The 20,096-nt window shown below is 41.0% G+C and overlaps 3 protein-coding genes across 3 annotated transcripts in view; all 3 read left to right on the top strand.

Moving 5' to 3' along the window:
• Positions 1-20,096, top strand: part of LOC145439700 (uncharacterized) — a 215,890-nt gene that overhangs the window by 117,973 nt on the left and 77,821 nt on the right. The gene's annotated exons all lie outside the window — the stretch shown is intronic.
• LOC145439699 (uncharacterized) lies at positions 5,184-8,563 on the top strand. Its single transcript, XM_080317261.1, has 5 exons — positions 5,184-5,498; positions 6,280-6,402; positions 6,468-6,559; positions 7,523-7,660; positions 8,050-8,563. The coding sequence occupies exons 1-5, from the start codon at positions 5,370-5,372 to the stop codon at positions 8,348-8,350; spliced, it is 783 nt and encodes a 260-aa protein (XP_080173387.1). The 5' UTR covers positions 5,184-5,369; the 3' UTR covers positions 8,351-8,563.
• Positions 13,220-19,744, top strand: LOC145438962 (uncharacterized). The gene is made up of 5 exons (XM_080316369.1): positions 13,220-13,961; positions 14,914-15,036; positions 17,156-17,244; positions 18,292-18,432; positions 19,195-19,744. The coding sequence occupies exons 1-5, from the start codon at positions 13,833-13,835 to the stop codon at positions 19,490-19,492; spliced, it is 780 nt and encodes a 259-aa protein (XP_080172495.1). The 5' UTR covers positions 13,220-13,832; the 3' UTR covers positions 19,493-19,744.

Genomic DNA, 20,096 nt, shown 5'->3' on the forward strand with positions numbered 1-20,096 from the left:
AAATATATTGAAGATTTAATTTTGTAGCTCTCAAATACAAACATATTTAGTTAATCATTTTGACCAAAACGCTTCAAAGCATCTTGTACAAAAGGCTCTTACTCTCTAAAATGGTACAGAGCCTGTGCCTCTTTCTTCGATTTGGACACGCTGTGCGCTGCGGGATAAGATACCTTGTTCGAAATATTTTGTGTAAAATAACCGGAGCTAACGCGACGGGACTGTTTTAAAGAGGAATTGACGATCTAATAAAAGTACGTGCAATTCATTTGACATAAATTATGTTAAACCACTGCATTAGTGGAAACATGCTGCGAACATAAGCTATATTTTGCGCGTAAAGCGCGACGAAAAATTTCGAGATTCTACAGATTTTGTCGAATGGTAATTTGCAATGAAAACTCAGGGATATATATATATATATAGTCTACCTGTTGTACTACTATATAATCATATGTCCCTACTGTGACGCCATTATTCTTCAGCGCCCCCCCACGCCGCTTCCGGAGCCAAGTACATCCCAACTCGCCCCCTTAGCGTTTCACTCCCTTCAAAATCCAAATCGCCCCTTGCTGGGAGGGGGAGTGGCGGCCAGGTTCAGAAACACTGCCTTACACAAGCCCTAACTTTAAACAAACCCTGAATCTAACTCTAACCCTACATTTCATCTAAATGCTGAAGTGCCGCATGTTCATATTTCCACGGTTCAATACCAATACCGAGAAAACAATTACCGAGAAATAACATTACCGCGAATGCCATTGCCGAGAATGGACATTACCGAGAATGGACATTACCGAGAATGGCCAGTGCCAAGAATCTAACTTACTGAGACGGCGTTGTCGAGAAATTTATATCTGATAATCGACACCGAATGTGACAAAGCCGTGATGCACATACACACGACCTGTACATACGCATAACATGCCTGCATTGCATACATTGCATTCTCGGTAATGTATATTCTCGGTGGTGTCTATTCTCGGTAATTTACATCCTCTGTGGTGTCCATTCTCGGTAGTAGCATTCTCGGTAACGGTTTCTTCGGTAGTGACCGGACACCTATTTCCACAGATCATATTTAAGAGAGTAAGCTGGAATGTTGCCGGATTTCAAGAGCCCTACATTATGCACGTCTCATCTACCCCAATCCAGGTACATTTTAAAGCTTCTTGCTACCCATACCTGTAAATGTATACTGATAATAAATTCTCTGCTCACTGTCAAGTCTTCGTTCATCGTAATTATTGACGAATAACATATATGTAATCCTGGGGTTGCCTGTTGTCATATGTCATCGATTCGATTGATTGTCTTTGATAGACCACTGATCTAATTGGAACGGACGCAGCGGTGTTGTACCTAATCGAACTCCGTGTATTGGGTATGGAGCAAATGGTTTGTTATCGAATCATTCAACGCGGAGGCGTACCTCCAATCAAATGAGACGGTGTATCAAACCAACTGACGGTCGATAAATCGAAACGAGAATTCGCGATATGAATGCGCCACAGAGGAGAACGCTGCGGAATTGACTACACGCTGGCGCGTGCCGAGGCTGCCACATCGCAGATTTTCGCATCACGTGAAGCCAGACCACGGTGTATGTATTTGACATTCAATGAGCACAGATCCTAAGATGAGACATGTTGCACACTGTGGTTAATCAGCATTCTAAATTACTAGTGTTCAACTTCCATTTGATATCCGCAACTGGTGTCGCGAAATATCTCTTCCCGCGCGAATAACTGTAAAATGGGACTTTTACGCGATTTATATTGTATTGTATATATATTCACCAGGCAGCAAACTATGAAGAAATGAACAAATGCGATAATAAACACTAAATAACAGTGCGAGGAAACCGTCAAGCATCTTTTCTGACCGGTTAGTGCGGATCGACTTACGGCGGAGATAGCTTAGTGGTTAGCGTCCGCCGCCATCAAAACAGGCGGCCCAGGTATGATTTGCAGGCAGCCGGGGTTCGATTCACGCCGACGAAGACTATACGGGGCTCCTCGTCCCCCGTGTCGTTGCTCTTACAGCGACAGAAAAGCCCAGAAAAAAAGCCCCGATAAAGAAAGAAAAAGAGCAAGAAATAGCGTGTAAAAAGGACCGACGAATAAAGAATAACATCGGAGAAGGCTTTGACATCGTGCACTAGGTCGAGGTGGATTCCAGTTCAAGAGACCCCAACTGGTTGGCAGAGGTGGTCAGTAAGGAAGTACTTCTACTTTTTTAAAGTAATCAAGTAGTTTTCCTCTACTTGGGTACTTACTCAAGTAGATCGAATTTACCGCTACCTCTACTTCTACTTCGTAATATTTTGTGATCTACTTACTTACTTCTCGCTATTTTTAGTTTGTCAAGTAGAAATAGTTTAATCCTCCAATCAGGAAGACAGCCAGAGGAATTTCAGGGCTGTTTTCACGGAGTATCAACATTTAATTTTCATAAAAGTTGAGTAAAGTCCAGAATTTTTGTCGCGCTTCGCGCACATAGTGGATACGGATTAACCAGCAATATGATTTCACGAAAGTATCGGTGAATATAATTTAGGTAGCGGGTTGCGTAGTTCCGTTCACACCGCATTGTCACCTATATGAAATATTTCATCACATATATGGCCCATCATAACGTTTGAAACTATGTTTCGCAATCTAGCATTTTAATAATATATTCAATTTAATCCCGAAGCTTTTCGGCTGACACTCATCAGGGGATACCGTTAGCAATAATGCGAGCATTCAAATAAAGGCTGCTGCACACTGGCTTTGCGACACGACTGAAACAGGTAATTCCCCGATCATGTCGCGTTTTCGATCGCGGTAGTTGCGTTTTGCTGCACACTTGGACACCGAGTCGTAACGTATCTGTTCTGTACCAACTTAATAATTTCGTAACAGTATAGGTTCTTGGTTAATACTATTGGAGAACACATCAAGATACTTCCTACATCTATGTTTACTATGTGTACTGACAGCATTTTGCTGATGCTCCAAATTTTGGTAAGGAATATACTAGGGATGGTGCGAATCCCTGAAAGATTCAGGTTCGTGTGAACGCGAACCTTTTTGAAAGGTTCTGTGTGAACGCGAACGTTAACTTTATGACGTCACGTGACCTCACATTGCTAATTCCAGCCCTACATGTCAGTGAAGTGATATATTAATGTACACATATATAGACCCGGTAATCCGTACATACGCTGTCGTTGGGAGCGAACAGACCTGATGAAGTCATATTCTTCAGTGGATATTACGTCGTCGTTTTTCAAGTTCCGAAGGCGTCGTTGTAGTCGTCTTTCAAGCTTTGCGGTATTGTCATGTTCCGAGACCGGGCGAAGTACGACGAATTAGGATTTATCTTCGAGAATAGACATCATTTTTGTTACGTAATGTTTCCTGTTTAAAAGTACCACGCCTGTACCTTCATCAGGTTTCGTTCTGTGGATGTTGGGGTTACTTCGCAGAGATCTTATGACACGGAAGCATTCCTTCGTCATCAGGAAATCTGCTTTGTCAACCGGACATCCGCAATACGAATGTGCCAGATCCGTAAGTCTTGCTCTGAACGCTGGCAAGTCATCGATCGATTTTGCTTCACGATGCTTCAATTGAGCCATTAGTATCTCGAATTCGGCGAAAACCTCCTCACTCTTGACGTTAATTGGTGGTGTGCAATAAATCTAGAATTTACTTAGCATATCGTAATCTAGCAGTCCATGGCGTTTCCTAATCTGGAAAAGTGGACTCAGACTTTTTTTTAGCTTTAGCCCTCTTTTAGCAGACCACATTGGAAACTTTCTGAACTAAAGACATGAAATACATTTTTCGCTTTTAGAAGTAGTTTGTATATCTCAATTTCAATTCCCAGTATCAGACTTTGAGTTTTAATTAGTATCAATTCTTTTGTCTGTAGAACATTCATGTCTAAGTAAAAACGCAAGTGCAGTAATGCCTTCAATTTTCGGAAATAAAGCTACGCAATATGGCATTTTTACGATCCACCATGTTTTCATTAACGTTTACTAATCGCATAAAGTGTTTACAGTTTACACTGTATCCGATACATCGTCTTCGTATTGCTCTTCGACTACACTACGGGCCTTATAATATGGGGGAGGGCACCATACCATGATATTTTCCAAGACGTGCTGTTCGAGTAAACAGAGGATTTCCATATCAATAGTATCATTTTCATTCCATAATGCGGACGAATGCTTATGCTGTCGAACATTGGATACCTCCTGGTATGCATCAATATGAATCAAGCTCTGCACCATTCGCATAGCTCAATTTGCAGCTTTTGACAATCCATGCGAACTAATTGAGATCGTTTTCACAACTACTTACTTACTTGAGTAGATTTAAAGTCAGTCAATTCTACTTCTACTTCAAGTAGTTTTTGGTTGCTTATGGAAGAAGTACTTCTACTCGTACTTGAGTAGATTTTCTGTCGCTACTTCTACTTCTACTTCCTTGACTACTTTGACCACCTCTGCTGGTTGGTCGTTCGACATTCCCCTATCTATTCATTACATCGGATGTCTTGTATATCGCATTGTACATTGTGATTATGTCTTGGGCAGATGAAAATATAATCTGGTTGATTGTTAACAGCACTCTCCCCGAAGAACATTACTTATTAGTAACTTACTGCGATTTTATTTGTCCATATCATCTCAGCTGCGACAATCATTTTATTCGTAGCCGTTCTTCACAGTGGCACGTGGCACAGCGATAATGGACTGTAATAATGTAATGTGCAAGGTCATAAACAATATTCTTTTTCCTGGATGTCAAACACTTTTATGGCAACAAAGCTCAATAACCGTTAATAAGGCGTATGCATAAATGAAATGTTACACACATATATTAATCCATTACGCCGCACCCACAGCACTACACAGATAATATTGACATAGCGCGATGCCGACTCTCAGTAAGCGCGATACTTCGGTTGTTAATGAGCTTTGTTCCGAATGATTGAACGTAAACACTGCGGTATCAAACCGACTCGGTGTGGTAAATTTGCTCATCGCGTAGTAGTTAATATTTTCAAGACAAACCAGTCGCACTGTCTCTATTCCGTTTCAAGCACCAGCTATAGGCAATACCTGAAGTAGTCGGCCTGCGAGTAGTAGCACAGGCCGCAGCGAATTATGTTGTATTACGACGTAGAACAGCTTATGTTGTTAGTTTATTTGTCAGATGTTGATGTCAGTAGTTTAATAATAACACTTTCGGGAAACTATGAAGAAGTGATCACAGATCCGACATCAAGGGAAATAATATTTCCGGTCTGTGAGACGACATCGCCACACTTTCAGCATCGCAATACCGTTAGGTGACGTGATCAAGCGAACAATGAAGGTGATTTGCGCGGGAATTCAAAAGACAGGGACCAAATCGGTAGCCGAAGCGTTGCGTATATTAGGATACGAGGTACACGACGTTTTTCAGCAATACTTCTACGAGGAGGAGTTGTGGAAGAAGGTATGCATAGAAATCGTATTATGGTATTATGACATATCTGGTATCGTCTGACAATGGATACTTATTATATGGTGCTATGAAACGATAAGATTGGCCCGAGGCGAAAGAACTTGCATGACGGATTTTGTAAAACTGAACAAAGACTTGAATTAAAGATTGTGACGATCTTGCACTCCCTGGCAACCTTTCAACAAATCTAGGCAGCTACAATCAAGGGATATCGACTAACAGTTTAACATAATATGTAATGGATGAATTATTTTGATATGAAAAAATTGAATTCGGCAATATATTGCGAGCTCAAATATTAGCCGTAACCATCAAATCCGCGTCTGGACAGTGGACACACGCTTTCATGACGTATAGTTGGTATTGTGCCGCTTCCTTTGGATTCAGCTTTTGAATTTAGAGTGTACTGCACACTAATGTAGTAGTACTAGTAGGTATACATTGTACAGTTGTACAACCTAATCTGATTTTGATACTTGCTGTGATATTTGTGATTCATGTTTTTAAATTGTGACGGAATTTTCACATATGGGGGAGTCGTATCCATTTGTCTACTTCATATGTATGTTACAAATAATCTTTTCGCAAAATCATCGCGCAAATTGGGTGACAACGTTTCCTCGGCAGTGAAGACGCTTCACGATCCGTATGTGACGGCATAGCGTATATGATGTGCCTATATCGAAACATTCAATGATTGGGAGGGAAAGAGCGAGATTTTTCCGTTGGCTATACGTCCCCCAACTAGACGTCACTTTTATGCTTCCTGTAGCTTCTATCAAACCGGATCACAAAAGAGGATTACGTGGAAGCGTTTAAAGACGTAGACGCGGTCACAGATTTCCCAGCCAGTGTGGTGTGGGAGGAGATACTAAAAGCATTCCCTGATTCTAAGGTTGGCGAAATCCTTGAAATATCGCGATGAGCAGGGTATTTGAATATGTCACGCAAACTGTACAGGTCATCTTGACATTGCGATCGAGTGAGGACGAATGGTATAGCAGTGTTAAGAAGCACTACGAGGTTGCATACAACTTGATAAAAGTTGGATGGTAAGATTGGAATTCTTTTCATCGTCGGACATCACGTCATATTTCTTGGATACCGTAAAGTGTCGCAGACTTGTTAGACTACTTTAATCGTTTAGGGTAACGATGCACGTCTGTCCACAATGGTTATGCCGACTTCTTTTCGGTAGAGCAGCTATTTGGATTATCCGATATATTCGAATTGAAAATCATTCTTCCCGCCATGTGTGATTTACTGGCACGGTACATCTTGACATTACCGAAGAGAGCTTTCCAAAATTAGTTTTTATGTTCGTATATAATAGAGCGGGGCATGGACCGAAGCCGGATATTCTCATTTTCCCCAAAGCCGGTTCGGAGCCGGATCAGTAATTTTTCTGATACGGTCGGGGTCGGATCGGAGCCGGATCAGTACTTTTTACCAATAATATAGGACATGCTTACCCTCTTCCACCCTGGAATCAATAGTTAAAGTGAAACGTTCACGGAAATAAACCACATGCTAAGTCCAAGTTGGCATAATTACTTCAGATAAGAGTTAGGCTTGATCTTTGTGTTTTTAATTTCCTGTATGCATTGTTTCAATCAATATTCAATACCGTCATGTGAGTCGTTACATATTTTCGGAGTTTTTCGGCCCGGATCACGGTCATTTCGGACAGGAGTCGGACCAGAGCTTTCAAAAACAGGATCAGAGTAGGACCAGACAATGTGTCGATCCGCTCCACACTAGTATAGAATTGTAAAATATATATTTTGGTGAAATGGTTTTGAACAGACATTGCGACAAAAGACTGCCATTTCTAATAATACATGTATGTCCTACTACTATAGGTCATGTAACAATAACGCAGTCAACATTCGAAATTTTTTGTGCACCGAATGTGGTCATTTAGCCAAAACATTCGGACGCCTCTGTACTATGACAAAGTTAGATACAGCTTGCCGTTGACGCCTTTTCACGTTGTAAAACTTTTTTTCGTGTAGGAATGACACGCTTTACACCATCCTCACGTATCTCGCCGGACCACTGAACAGGGACTTTACAAATTTCACGATTTTATTTATGAACAATGCGTTTGGAACCAGATTTCCGTGGGGGATCGCGCCGGAACCTATTTTAAGGTAATTATGGTGAAGAAACAACACTGTTTGCTCTACCCATCTGAATTTAACAAATTAACACATGGAGCCGGAATTAAATTGGACGATGTTTTGTCTGTAGTCATCAGTTTCCAAATTTTGCACCGTTAAAAAAGTTTTTTTTATCCATGTCGATGACAACCCTGCCTAGCCCTAACTCTAACCGATTCTCACTTCTAACCAATCCCAATTTCCATAACCCTATATCTGATCGTGTCACAAATTATATGTCTGTAAAGGCAAATGACCGAATTGTCTGGTTATCCCTATATATTGAATACATATCTTTTAGGTCATTATTCCAACGTTTCGTGTGATTTCCGCATCGCTTGTTCATTCTTTAACTGTATCATCAAATGCATTTTTCCTAGGTCACGATACCGCCAGCACAACATGTACGTTAGAAGCAGATGTCCGCCAAGGCAATTGCTGATTTATAACGTCAAGGACGGATGGGGTCCACTATGTGAATTTCTCGGCGTCTCAGTGCCGGACGCACCGTTTCCAATGAAGAACGTGGCGTCGTCGTTCGTGAAAGAGGTTACTTCCAATCGCGGGGAAAACGATTCCGGATTCTCGGCGCGATCTCACAAGGAATTGGTCCTTCGCGTTTCGCTTTTCGTGGTCTCTCTGATTGTTCTTTTGCTATACTTGATATGCTATCTTATATAGAGGTTTTCGAGCCGTTTTGTTAGCAGAAAATTTGCCGACCGCCTTCGTTGTCTAATGTAATGATGGCTGTTGGTGTCATGACAATGTCTATTATGGCTATTGATTGTAATGGGCATGAGATGTTTGATTGTATACTTATTTGATCACAACTCTCATGCTTTCATAGCGTCGTCTTTAGTCATAATATGTTAAAAATAAAATCGATAGTTGAAATTGTGACTACACCAAGTCTTGAGTTTTAAAGTTGTGTTGCCTACGTTATGTATATGGTGTTCAATGCTCACTGCACATCCCATACGGATGTTAGCAAGCGTCGATTACCCTGGGCCAACTCCTGGCGCGCCGGCACGCAATTAGCGTGTCTACACGCTGCTCTCGATGCAATTGTATGTTCTGCCCGACAGAATTATCTTTGTGCGGTTCACAGTAGCTCAACCGTCCCAACGCTACATCATCATTTTATAGAAGCTCTTCGAACCATCAGTTCTGACGCAATTGAGTTTTCTCAATTGAAAAAATAAGATTACTTATACAACTGACTAGCTACAACTATGTAAACATGTTGTTTAAGCAATGCAGAGTAGAATAGTTTATAATAAACGTGACAACAGCACAAGGAACACCGCTGTAATCTGTAAGAGAATGCCTTATATCGCCTTAATGTTTCGACTCCGACGTCATGACGTCGCGTTTATTCATATTGGGTTCAAGACGTGAAGACATATTGTAATTTATTTGCCATCCCAAATGTAGATCCTGGCCACGCCGAGTAACAGGTATCAGGCATATATACTTCAGCTTCCATCATATTAGTGCCCTATCCAAATTTCCATGCACTGCCGTCCATTCCAAAATGAAGTCGCTTTGCTTTCGTCACCTGGATACGAAAGTTGGCTGAAAGGCCACTTGGACTCGAGTCATTTATGTTGCAAACTTCTCTGGCTACGTTGTCAAATTACCTGAGGTGGTCAAAGCAGGGTTGCAATGACTCGAGTCATGACTCGACACGAGTCCGGCTCGGGTCACGATTTTCTGATGACTCGACTTGACTCGAGCCTTTTTCTCAAAATACGGAAATGACTCGACTCGAGTCAATTTGTGTATTGACTTGACTTGGACTCGAGATATTGCGCAGAACTCGAACCAAGTCATATGACTGGAGACTCAGACATCTAAGACCGACATTTCATTGTAATTTCGAAGAATAGTAAAGTAACCACACTATTGGGATTTCTTCGATTACTGGTACTTGAAAATTCGACCAAAAACTGCTAAAAGTGAGGCAAATGAGTATATCATAAATGGGAACGATTTGATATCACCAAACAGAGTTGCAAAAAGAGGGTTTAATAATACTTTAACTGGAAACTGAGCAGCCAACGCAATGACTTGGACTCGGACTCGAGTCATAATATCATGACTCGGACTCGACCCTCTGCTCGCCGACTTGGACTCAGACTTGACTCGGTGGTTGCGACTCAGAGCCCTGTGACTTGATTACAACCCTGGGTCAAAGTAATCAGCGTTGATACTGATTTAGAAGTGGAAGTTACATTTCCAATACATGCCACAACCACTTCAAGTGCACCAGGAAAATCAAAGGTCAAAAAAGTATTCAAATAAGTAGTTTCAAAAGGTAGATTTGGTCGCGTGGTCGCATACTTTTTGCAGTTAATCGGAGATGAATACTTTCTAAATTGCAAGATGTATCCTAACGACGAACGGAAAATCTTTAGTGACACTACAATTTGGTGGAATCTTATAGAAATATATTCAACGGAACGGTATTTTCATATTGAAATGAATCAGAATATTTTCGGCTAACACTCGTCGGGGGTAATCGTCAGCAACTGGTAAAGACTTAGAAAGAACATTGCATATCAGCAATCATGTCACTAAATATGACGATTCGCTTATCATGCGCGATAAGCGATAACGGATCTATATTTCAAGGGGTTCTTATGACAATTTCAATCATAAAAGTAATGCAAGGTTACCCGAAAAATACTTTTTATTTTTCAAAATACAAATTGTAAAGTAAATAGTTTTCCCAAATAAATGTCAATGTAGAAGCGGAAATAGTTTAAAACACAGCCACTCGAGTAAGCAGTGCAAAAGGCAAAATTACTTGCGTTCTCTGAAAAAGTAGAAGTTTACTTCATTAATGACCTGACCACTTCTGAAATTACATTTTTATATATCTGAAATATCCATAAGCAGGGCACAAATGTTGTTGGAGGCTACATTTCTTGAACAATGTCTTAACGTCACGATATCCATCGTGACGTAGTGGAAATAAATGGCGTCATAATTCTTAAATCGAAAGTTCGTAGTGGTAAATCCGGCCATTCGCTATACTCAGAGGTGGTCAAAGTAGTCAAGAAAGCTACTCAAGTAGAAGTAGAAGTAGCGGCGAAAAAATATACTCAAGTACGAGTAGAAGTACTTCTTCCGTAAGACACCTAAAACTACTTGAAGTAGAAGTAGAATTGACTGACTTTAAATCTACTCAAGTAAGTGAGTAGTTTTGATAACAGTCTTAATTCGTTCTCATGGACTGTCAAAAGCTACAAATTGAGCTATGCGGAAGATGCAGAGAGCTTGATTCGTATTGATGCGTATCCCAGGAGGTATCAATTTTCGACAGAATATGCATTCCTTCACATCATGGGATGCAAATTATAGTATTGATATGAAAATGCGATACTAACCCTTTGTTTACTAGAAAAACCCGTCTTAAAGAATATCATGACATGGCGCCCTACCCCATACTATAAGGTCCCGAGTTTAGGCGAAGAGCAATACAGAGAAGTTGTATCGGATACAGTTTCAATACTTTGCGCGATTAGTATACATTAATTACAAATATTGCGGATCGTAAAATTTATATTTAGTGTAGCTTTATTTTCAGAAAATAGAGGCATTACTATACACTTGTATGTATGCTTCAACATGGATGTTCTGCAGACACAAGAACTGAAAGTAATTAGAACTCAAAGTATGAAGCTTGGAATTGAAAGTGAAATATATATACCACTTCTAAAAAGCGGAAAATATATTTCATGTCTTTTGTCCATAAAGCTTCAAAGGTAATCTGCTAAAACAGGTGTAACGTTAAAAAAAGCCGCATTTTCCAGATTTTCCCGACACGTCATGGGCTGCTAGATTACGATATGATAGGTAATGGCTAGATTGCGAAACGGTAGTTTCAAATCTTATGGTGGGCCATATTTACTGTGATGAAATATTTGATATGGGCGACAATGCGGTGTGAGCGGAATCAACCAATCCGCTACCTAAATAATATTCACTGATACTTTCGTGAAAACATATTGCTCACTCCATATAACTACTGTTCGCGAAGCGCAACAAAATTTCTGGGCTTTACTTGACTTTTATGAATATTAAATGTTGGTACTCCGTAAAACAGCCCCGAAATTCCTCAGGCTATCTTTCGTATTGGGGATTAAACTACTTATACTTGACAAACTGAAAATAGCGAAAAGTAAGTAAGTAGATCACAAAATATTACGAAGTAGAAGTAGAAGTAGAGAAAATCAGATCCAGTTGAGTAAGTACCAGAAGTAGAGGAAAACTACTTGAGTACTTCCAAAAAGTAGAAGTACTTCGTTACTGACCACCTCTGGCTATACCCCACATTCGTGACTACCTCGACGATGAATTCGATTTGAGTAAATGAATGTTTCTGAAACTACACGCGTCTCGAGTTATTGTTATAAATGCAGTGGCTCAGTTTATTCGAAGTGCCGTTCGGGTTGCATGAATCCTCATAAGCAAAGTAAACACAACGCGTCGTATAATATATAAAACAATATGTCATGTGACAGAGCCCGCCTTTCAGTCGGTATATTGATCGTGCAGTTCGTCCCGGTGGCAAATGGTGTCAACTTAGCAGTGAACGAAAGTAAACCCCCGCCGCGTAAATAATACCTATGGTGCAACGTACCAATAGCTTTATGAATGGATCTGAGTTCAGTGCTTCGAAATCGAAACAGCTGCAGTGGCGCAATAGGATATTTGCAGGACATCAATCACGTGATGGGTTGCGCATAGCAACGATGCACTGGTTAGCAAGCTAGCTAGTGGCTACTCTCTTCAGCATCTGCGCTTATGACAAAGTTCTCAAAGTGCAATGATATATTAATGATCGAGAAAATACCCAAAAGAACTGGCATTATATTCTTCCACATCGTTCGTACTGTTATGACGCCATAATAAGTCATACTAGCATACGTGACTCGATGCCTAATACTTGCTTCAGAATCGAATCATTATGGTGCTATTTTGCCCAGGCCTAGTTCTTAAGCATTCAATCACGTGGCCTAAGCCCTGCGAACAGTACACTAGGCCATTCTCGGCCTTCAACCAATCTGCGAGAATCGTATAAATTAGGGTTAGCATATTTTGGAAATCTGAAAAGAGGACACTATTTCAGAATTTTCCGACTTGCAAAACCGGAGAAGGTACATATTTCCCACTTTGTGGTCGGTTGACTAAAAAAAAAAGAAGGTCAACTTTCCCGCTCAGCGCCCAAAATACCGTTTTTTCCTCCACATTGTCAGGTGGTTGACTAAAAAAAGGAGGACGTATGGTAATCCTATATAAATACAGTTTTAAGGCCCATATCATCGCGATAGCTTACAACTGTAATGGATAGGCCTACCGGTCATGCAACCCGTGCCATAGTCTTAAGCACCCCTCTGTTGCTATAAATATGATTGTTTGTAAAATATTAACAGCCTCAGCTATGCTTCGGCATTCGCACACGGAACTACAACGGCTTAAGTGTCCAGTTGCTATTACTATTTATTACCGAGACCAGAAAAGAAACAAACTGGCGTGGTTACATTGAGAAGCGGGTCGCGTGTTGCGGTGTTCGCGGTTTTGTTGGAATGCAGAGCACGTATAGCTAACGATGGATACAGAGTTGTGGCAGTTGGCACACTTGTTTAATTCATAACTTAACTGAGGAAGACGATATCGCTAAAGAAATAATATTGACGTACTATCGGAATCAAGTGCCCATACAGTGTCCCCGCAGTACAGCTTTCCGTACACTAGCCAATATTTAGTGACAAATAACCCCGATACATCGAGTTTCAGTAGGAAGGTCACTTCGGTACCAAATATTGTCGTTGCTTTAACTTCTATAGTTCCAAAATATATTTACGAGGTGCGCCACGGATAAAGGGGGACCAATGCTGCTCAAATAAGAGTGGTGATGTATTCGCAGTGAGTAAAACAAGTTAAGCACATACTGTTAAAACGATTGTGACGACGAATATTTGCACTTAAAACTGTAAGTCACATTGTTTTTCAGAATATCACCATAGGGGCTTATGCAATACTTGTAGCTGTAGGTTGCTCCCCTGTCGCTTTTTCAGATTTTCAGCTTTCGCCGGTGAAAGGGTAGAATTGCATATCTCAGTACTTATTGGTTGGACGCGAGTTTATCGAAATAATGAGAGTAATATGCGCCGGTATCCAAAAGACCGGGACCAAGACGATGGCGCAGGCATTGCGGATACTTGGTTACGAAGTTCATGACGTTTTTCAACAGTATTTCTATGAAAAGGATATTTGGTACAAGGTACATTGATTTCGAGCTACGACAATCACATTACTATTTTCCTGACTAAGACAGGGATCCCATCATTTTGTCATAAAATGATGGCTAATGATAAGAATTCGACACATAGGCTACATCAGGGGTGGCCAACCTTTTTGCCATTCACGGCCGCATTCCGACTACTGATGTAGCCTACGGCTGCATTCCAGGGCATAGCCGTATTGAACTAGCTGGAGGTCAAATGCCCATGTTGGAGTGTCTATGACTATTTCTAGTGAACTCAGGACTAATCTATTTAATCTTATAGGCTTTCTATACGCACCGAAATCGCGAGTGGTCACTGGTCTTGTTATGGGACTGGCCATTGTCCCACGAAGCGCGAAATTTTTTCAGATTTACTAATGCAATTTCGTGATTAATATCAGTCGTTTTACACATTACTATCAAACATTTATCCTTTATCAGCCCAGGGATATGATCAGATTCATCGGTATATGGTATCGGTATCGGTTGATGGAGGGGGTGTTTTCGAAAATTTAGGGTACGTTATAGATGATGATGCTTCTTCGGGTGGGCAAATCGTTATTAGTCACTTCGTTGCATGCTGCTATTTCTTGACCTCCCATCAGGATTGTCGTTATAGTGAGGAGTACACGATTCCGAGTTGGTATTTCTATACGGGGCGCATCCCTTTCCTTTGCTGTCCGAATCTGTAATGTGGGACTCTAATTGCAAAAGCCCTACTATATTAAAACCGAAAAATGAAAAGACATTGAATCGCGCGCAGAGCGGAGAAATTTCAAGATTAATTAAAATCTATCAAGAAATCGAGAGTCAATTTGTGAACTCAAATTGCATGTCGACGGCCGCCAATACATACTAATTGAATTACGTGTCCATGCCCACGGCCACACAAATTTCCTTCTACGGCAGCAGGTTGGCCACCCCGGGGCTACATGTACCAACCTTTCAGATTATGGACAACACCGCCACTGCAAAAGATATCCAAAATGCGTTGTCAGGTGTTGATGCATTGACTGATTTACCTGGTAACATACTCTGGGAGCAGTTGCATCAAGCATTTCCCGATGCAAAGGTATGTGCATAGCTAGAGCAGGATTAATGATGGTGCAACCGCCTGGTCCGCAAGCATAATGACTCCGTAAGCTCCGGTTGCCAGGGCCAGTCAATGTGTGCGGAAATGAGGAAGCTATAGTTACTATTAATCTGTTCAAATTTGAACTTCTCTGCTGTATATAACTGTGCTAAGCACACTGTGCTTGATTCGTTGCAAGATAACCGTCGAATATGCAATTCTCTCGATTTAGTTGAACCTAGATTCTCGATTCTGGAAGTTAGTTAGCCATCATCTAATCACAGTTATATAGAACTACAACCGAACGACTTCAATACTGGTATGAATAGTCTCGTCAGTCACTTTAAGACAGTGGTTCCCAACCTTTTTGTCTTCATTCCCCACTTCAGATTTATTCCGAGCCTTCATTCCCCACCAGGACCGTAACAGCACTTTGTTAGCCCCGCCAAAAAACGTTGGTCTTGGGCCCCCAGGACCCTCTCAGTCCCGCTGAGCCTGTACGCTTTTTCCCTGCAACTTATCAGCTACATTGGGTCTGCTGTTTAGCGCGTCGCCTTATTTCGACCAAACGCGCGAGGCGCGATAAATTTATATAATTCGTGTTTGAATCGGCCAATATGATCGGGAATTGCATATATTTTGCTATCAATTTTTCATCCCCTCTCTGCTCACGTAATTAGATTTACCGGTAGAGCTAAGTGAGGTGTTCTGGAAAAGGTAGGGCCTGTAAATAAGAATTGAATTGAATTGAATTGTATATTGACTTCGTTACATTATGCTATTTCGTGACCTCCTATATCTGCTATGTCAAAAGATATGGAAATCGCCAAAACTGAAAGGCACACACGATTTTAAATTAGTATTGCTTTACTGGTAAATAATTTTTCCCTGCGGGATGGCATTTGCCCTGTGGCGCTCAGATCGCCAGGACAGGAACATTCGGCGCCAGCCATTTAGCCAATTAAACATATATGCATGTTGTATATATATCACCGTTTTGGGGTCTCCACAAGGGCATTCCTTCTCGGCCAAGGTCTTCTCGCTGCCGATCGTTCTGGCACACTTCTCGGAGTTGAATGTTACATGGCCTATAACTTTATATGCCTTGGTGCGTCGTGGCACAGTAATGGCCGACGCCGAAGTCTCCATTTCTATAAATTCTACGTAATTTCGTGGGGGAAGGGTACCCAATAATTTGATATTCGGCAATAATAAATCGTGCACACAGCGCGAAAATTTTTTGAAAAAGTGGCATAAATTAAAAAAAATACTTTAATTTATGTTAATTCACGAAATAATTTTGGACCCCTTCGAGCTCGCCCCCCCCCCCCGATTGGGGGGTTTGGGGTGCGGCAGTTACGGTCCTGTTCCCCACTACTCAGCACTTTTGTCGTCACAGAGCAGCTATTTGCTGGTTTGACTACACAAGACACACAACCACACCAGTACGCAAGACAATCGCCTAATAGGCTACTGCAACATAAAACGTATTGTGAACCGATACCAGTAACGCTCAAAATTTTGCGAAAGCGTTATTTCACGTCAAACTAGTCGTGCTGGGTGCGTTTGTGACGCCATCATTGACTATCCAGAGTTAAAAATGAGGTTTTGTGAACAACACGCAATATAATATTCGATACATACATTCCAGAGCAGTTAACTAACGGTAATTGCGCATGTGTCTCCGTGAATATGTAGACTGTCCTGTCTATAATTTTGAACAAATGCGTCTATTCTCCACCAGAAACCATTGAATTCCCACTAGTGGGGAATTCCCCACCGTTTGGGAACCACTGCTGTAAGACCTACACGTCCTCTTTGATTTCCATATTGCTGCGGTAGGCGTACGCTAGACAGGCATTGCCACTAACATTTTGACGTAATAGGTGGACCTACGTGACGTAAACCTTCTCCTAATCTCGGTTCAACAGACCGGTAATGCGACGATGGAAAACCGTGTTTTCGCAGTGTGTGGTTAACTAAACAACTATTTTATTAGGCCTATACGCCTATATGCTACTTCACTCCACAAACATATAACCTGAGCTATTTAGATCCTATGAAAGTGACACAATGGTTTGCATATAGTGTAACAATATTAGGATTCGTTTATTTCTAGGTCATTCTAACAGTACGATCCACCGAAGATGAATGGTACGAAAGCGTGAGGAACCACTATGAGGTCACAAATAGTCTTATTCTATTTCGGTAAGAGTTGAACAAAGTTTCTCGTGTCACGTGTGTTTGTGATCTAATACCTAATAAATACGGTATACCTAGGGATATCTAAGTTTTAGATATCCGTGGGTATACCATTCACTAAATCGCCGATGCCGATTAAGGCGTTACCCAATGGCAGCACCCCTAGTTATTTCTTTACGAAAAACAAAATATATGTCTAGTTTTCATCTGGAAAGTATTCACTTCGTGTGGATGCCGATAATAATCACGACAGAAATTGACTGACGGATTCAAGGCCCACACAACCGTGGTTCCCCACCGTTGGTACGACCGAGCGTTGCAAGTTGCTAAGGGTTTCCCTGCAGTGCCTGGAAGCGACAGAAAAATCTGCAGGAAAGGCCAAGCAGGCTTAAATATATCCGCTGCGCTTTATGTTCCATCCAATAGTATTTGTTGAGATCATTACGAGTGTCCGGCGCACAACCACATTTCAAATGTGGTCTCTGAGCTCTTTTTGAAACGAACAAAACTTTTGGAAACGATATGCAATTTCAACGAGTGTTCTGGCGTTGAAAATATTTGTTCCCAAATTGAAGAAATATTGCCCTTATCTGATGAGAGGGAGAGAGAGAGAGACATTAGTATATGTGATATTCCTGTCGTTGTGTACAAAGGACAATGGGGCTATAAACCGCACTTAAGTGTATAATAAAAATTTTGGTCATGTAGATGAATACGTTACCTACGACTGGACAATACGAATGCGAATAACCAATACGAACTAGATTCAAGTAACATTTGATAACGTACGACTCAAATCACAGAATCCGAATCGAATCACGTCTGGAATGATGAGGGCGATGCAAATAGTTTTGTACCTGGTACATGTACACTTGTACTCGTACAGTCACGACTCGGTTAAATGCGAAGCTTCCTAATTCTGATAGTTTACATCTTCTACATCGTCTATAACCTCGATACAAACTTTAGCATATTGTTGTATTTCAACTGGACATCTCAGAAACCTGTCACGTCCACAATATTGATGTCATGTATTTTCCTTTCCGTTTTCAGAAACGAAACCATCATTTCCTTGCTCTTTTTTATAATTTCCGGAAAGATACGACGAGGGTTCTCAGAATTCGCTCAAATATTCATTCCTGCCAGTCTCGGAACGCAACATATGCTGGGGATACCACCGTCCGCTGTGCTGAGGTGGGGTTAATTTTGAGCATATGGACCTTAGATTTCAGGGTTGAATTTAAATCAAAATTCAATTTAAAACACAACCGTACAATACAGGGCCTTCGTTTAAAACATGTTTTTTTTTGTTTCTGTTAGTCATGACGTCACGAGTCCATAATTGAGACGTCACAGTGGAATGGCATTGGCAATAGAACCTACAGAGAGCATATGGCTCCTTCAACGAAAAAGGCTTCCGACCACTGTCATAAACAGATGTCTTTAAATGGGTCAACATCGTTATGCAGCATTTTTACGGTCCCGATCATCGTGACCAGAACACCCATTCCGTATCAACGATCTATATCTACCTGCTATAACTGTTGAACAGACGACGATTTCAAGGGTTCTAGCCACTGCACAGCGTATATAAGTCAACTATATCGGGTGCTAATCGTCAGTAGGCTCATAGTACATGTTTTCTCAAAAGTATTTACACAATTACGGCATAGTTATAAGACATTTGAAAAAAAAAAAATAGGATGCTTAAATGATCATTTAGACCTGTCACATAACATTTTAACAATTTACATGATGCATTTGGTGAGCCAGCTTGGGTTTCAGACATGATAATATGACACTGAAACTGCAAAAGTTTCATATTTTCTGAATTATTCCAGTGGTTTTATGCTTTCAGCAACTAGAAGTATAGGATATCTTTTAATTTTTGCATAATTGGGAGAAATTTTTAAGCTATATTATACATGAGTAGCACCGCATCTGTATCCGTTCCAGGTCTCGATACAGACAACACAACTTGTACGTGAAGCGAAAATGCCCAAAAGAGAACCTTTTCGTATACAACGTGAAAGACGGCTGGGGCCCGCTTTGCGAATTTCTCGGGGTCAGCGTACCGGACATTGATTTCCCGGCGAAAAACGTTCGCGCTGAATTCGTAAAAGAGGTCGCGTCCGGCACGAGTCCGGCAGATTGCGATTTCGGCAAAATTACGATTCAAGAGACAAAGATCCGACTGTCAAAGATAGCTTTGCTGTGTGTTCTTGCTATTACTGTTCTCTTTGTCATATATTAAGGTAGCCATGAAATAGAATTTTAGATAATACGGCGGATTATGTACAATTGTACATGCTTTATATTTATACGATAAAACACTGCTAAATAAAGCTGTGTGGTCTAATTGAAAATCAAATCACTTATGAGGAGGCGCGGGCCATTGGTTGGTCTTCAAAACTTATCTGGATTCGTATAGACGGCGATATCGCACCTGTCAAAGTAAAAAATGTATCGCATGCACGTTCTTGATTAAAACGAAACTATTAAGAAATTGATTGATCTTGAGATTTCGACCAACTCAGAACCTCGTGTGAGACTGTAAGGTAATGTAGCGTTAGTGGTTTGATCTTTCACCTGTCTCGCATAGATTAATCTTTGCAATTTACGACGTATATTAGTTAGTGTCAGCAATGGTCGAGCCTTGACAAAATTTCTATCGTGCATTTGTAAGTACACTGAGCGGCTGACTCCAGTCGACAGAGAAGGACTGATAACAGAGCACGCTGTGATCAGTACGTTCCTCCTGTTCCAGGAATCGCAAATGGATTTATCTTATAGTTCAACGGTGGAAGTATTTGAAAAGTTTCCGATGCATAATTATCTAAGGTATATTTCCATGGAAA

This window comes from Botryllus schlosseri, chromosome 5 (genome assembly GCF_051294905.1).
Source record: "Botryllus schlosseri isolate E-star chromosome 5, Bs_hap1, whole genome shotgun sequence".
NCBI lineage: Eukaryota > Metazoa > Chordata > Ascidiacea > Stolidobranchia > Styelidae > Botryllus > Botryllus schlosseri.

What these genes read in the sequence shown, in the direction of transcription:
- LOC145439699 (XM_080317261.1), top strand. Translation starts at nt 5,370, where the DNA reads ATGAAGGTGATTTGCGCGGGAATTCAAAAGACAGGGACCAAATCGGTA. An exon ending in AAGCATTCCCTGATTCTAAG is followed by an intron (nt 6,403 to 6,467) that starts GTTGGCGAAATC and finishes CAAACTGTACAG; the next exon opens with GTCATCTTGACATTGCGATC. An exon ending in GCGCCGGAACCTATTTTAAG is followed by an intron (nt 7,661 to 8,049) that starts GTAATTATGGTG and finishes CATTTTTCCTAG; the next exon opens with GTCACGATACCGCCAGCACA.
- LOC145438962 (XM_080316369.1), top strand. Translation starts at nt 13,833, where the DNA reads ATGAGAGTAATATGCGCCGGTATCCAAAAGACCGGGACCAAGACGATG. An exon ending in AAGCATTTCCCGATGCAAAG is followed by an intron (nt 15,037 to 17,155) that starts GTATGTGCATAG and finishes GTTTATTTCTAG; the next exon opens with GTCATTCTAACAGTACGATC. An exon ending in CCACCGTCCGCTGTGCTGAG is followed by an intron (nt 18,433 to 19,194) that starts GTGGGGTTAATT and finishes TATCCGTTCCAG; the next exon opens with GTCTCGATACAGACAACACA.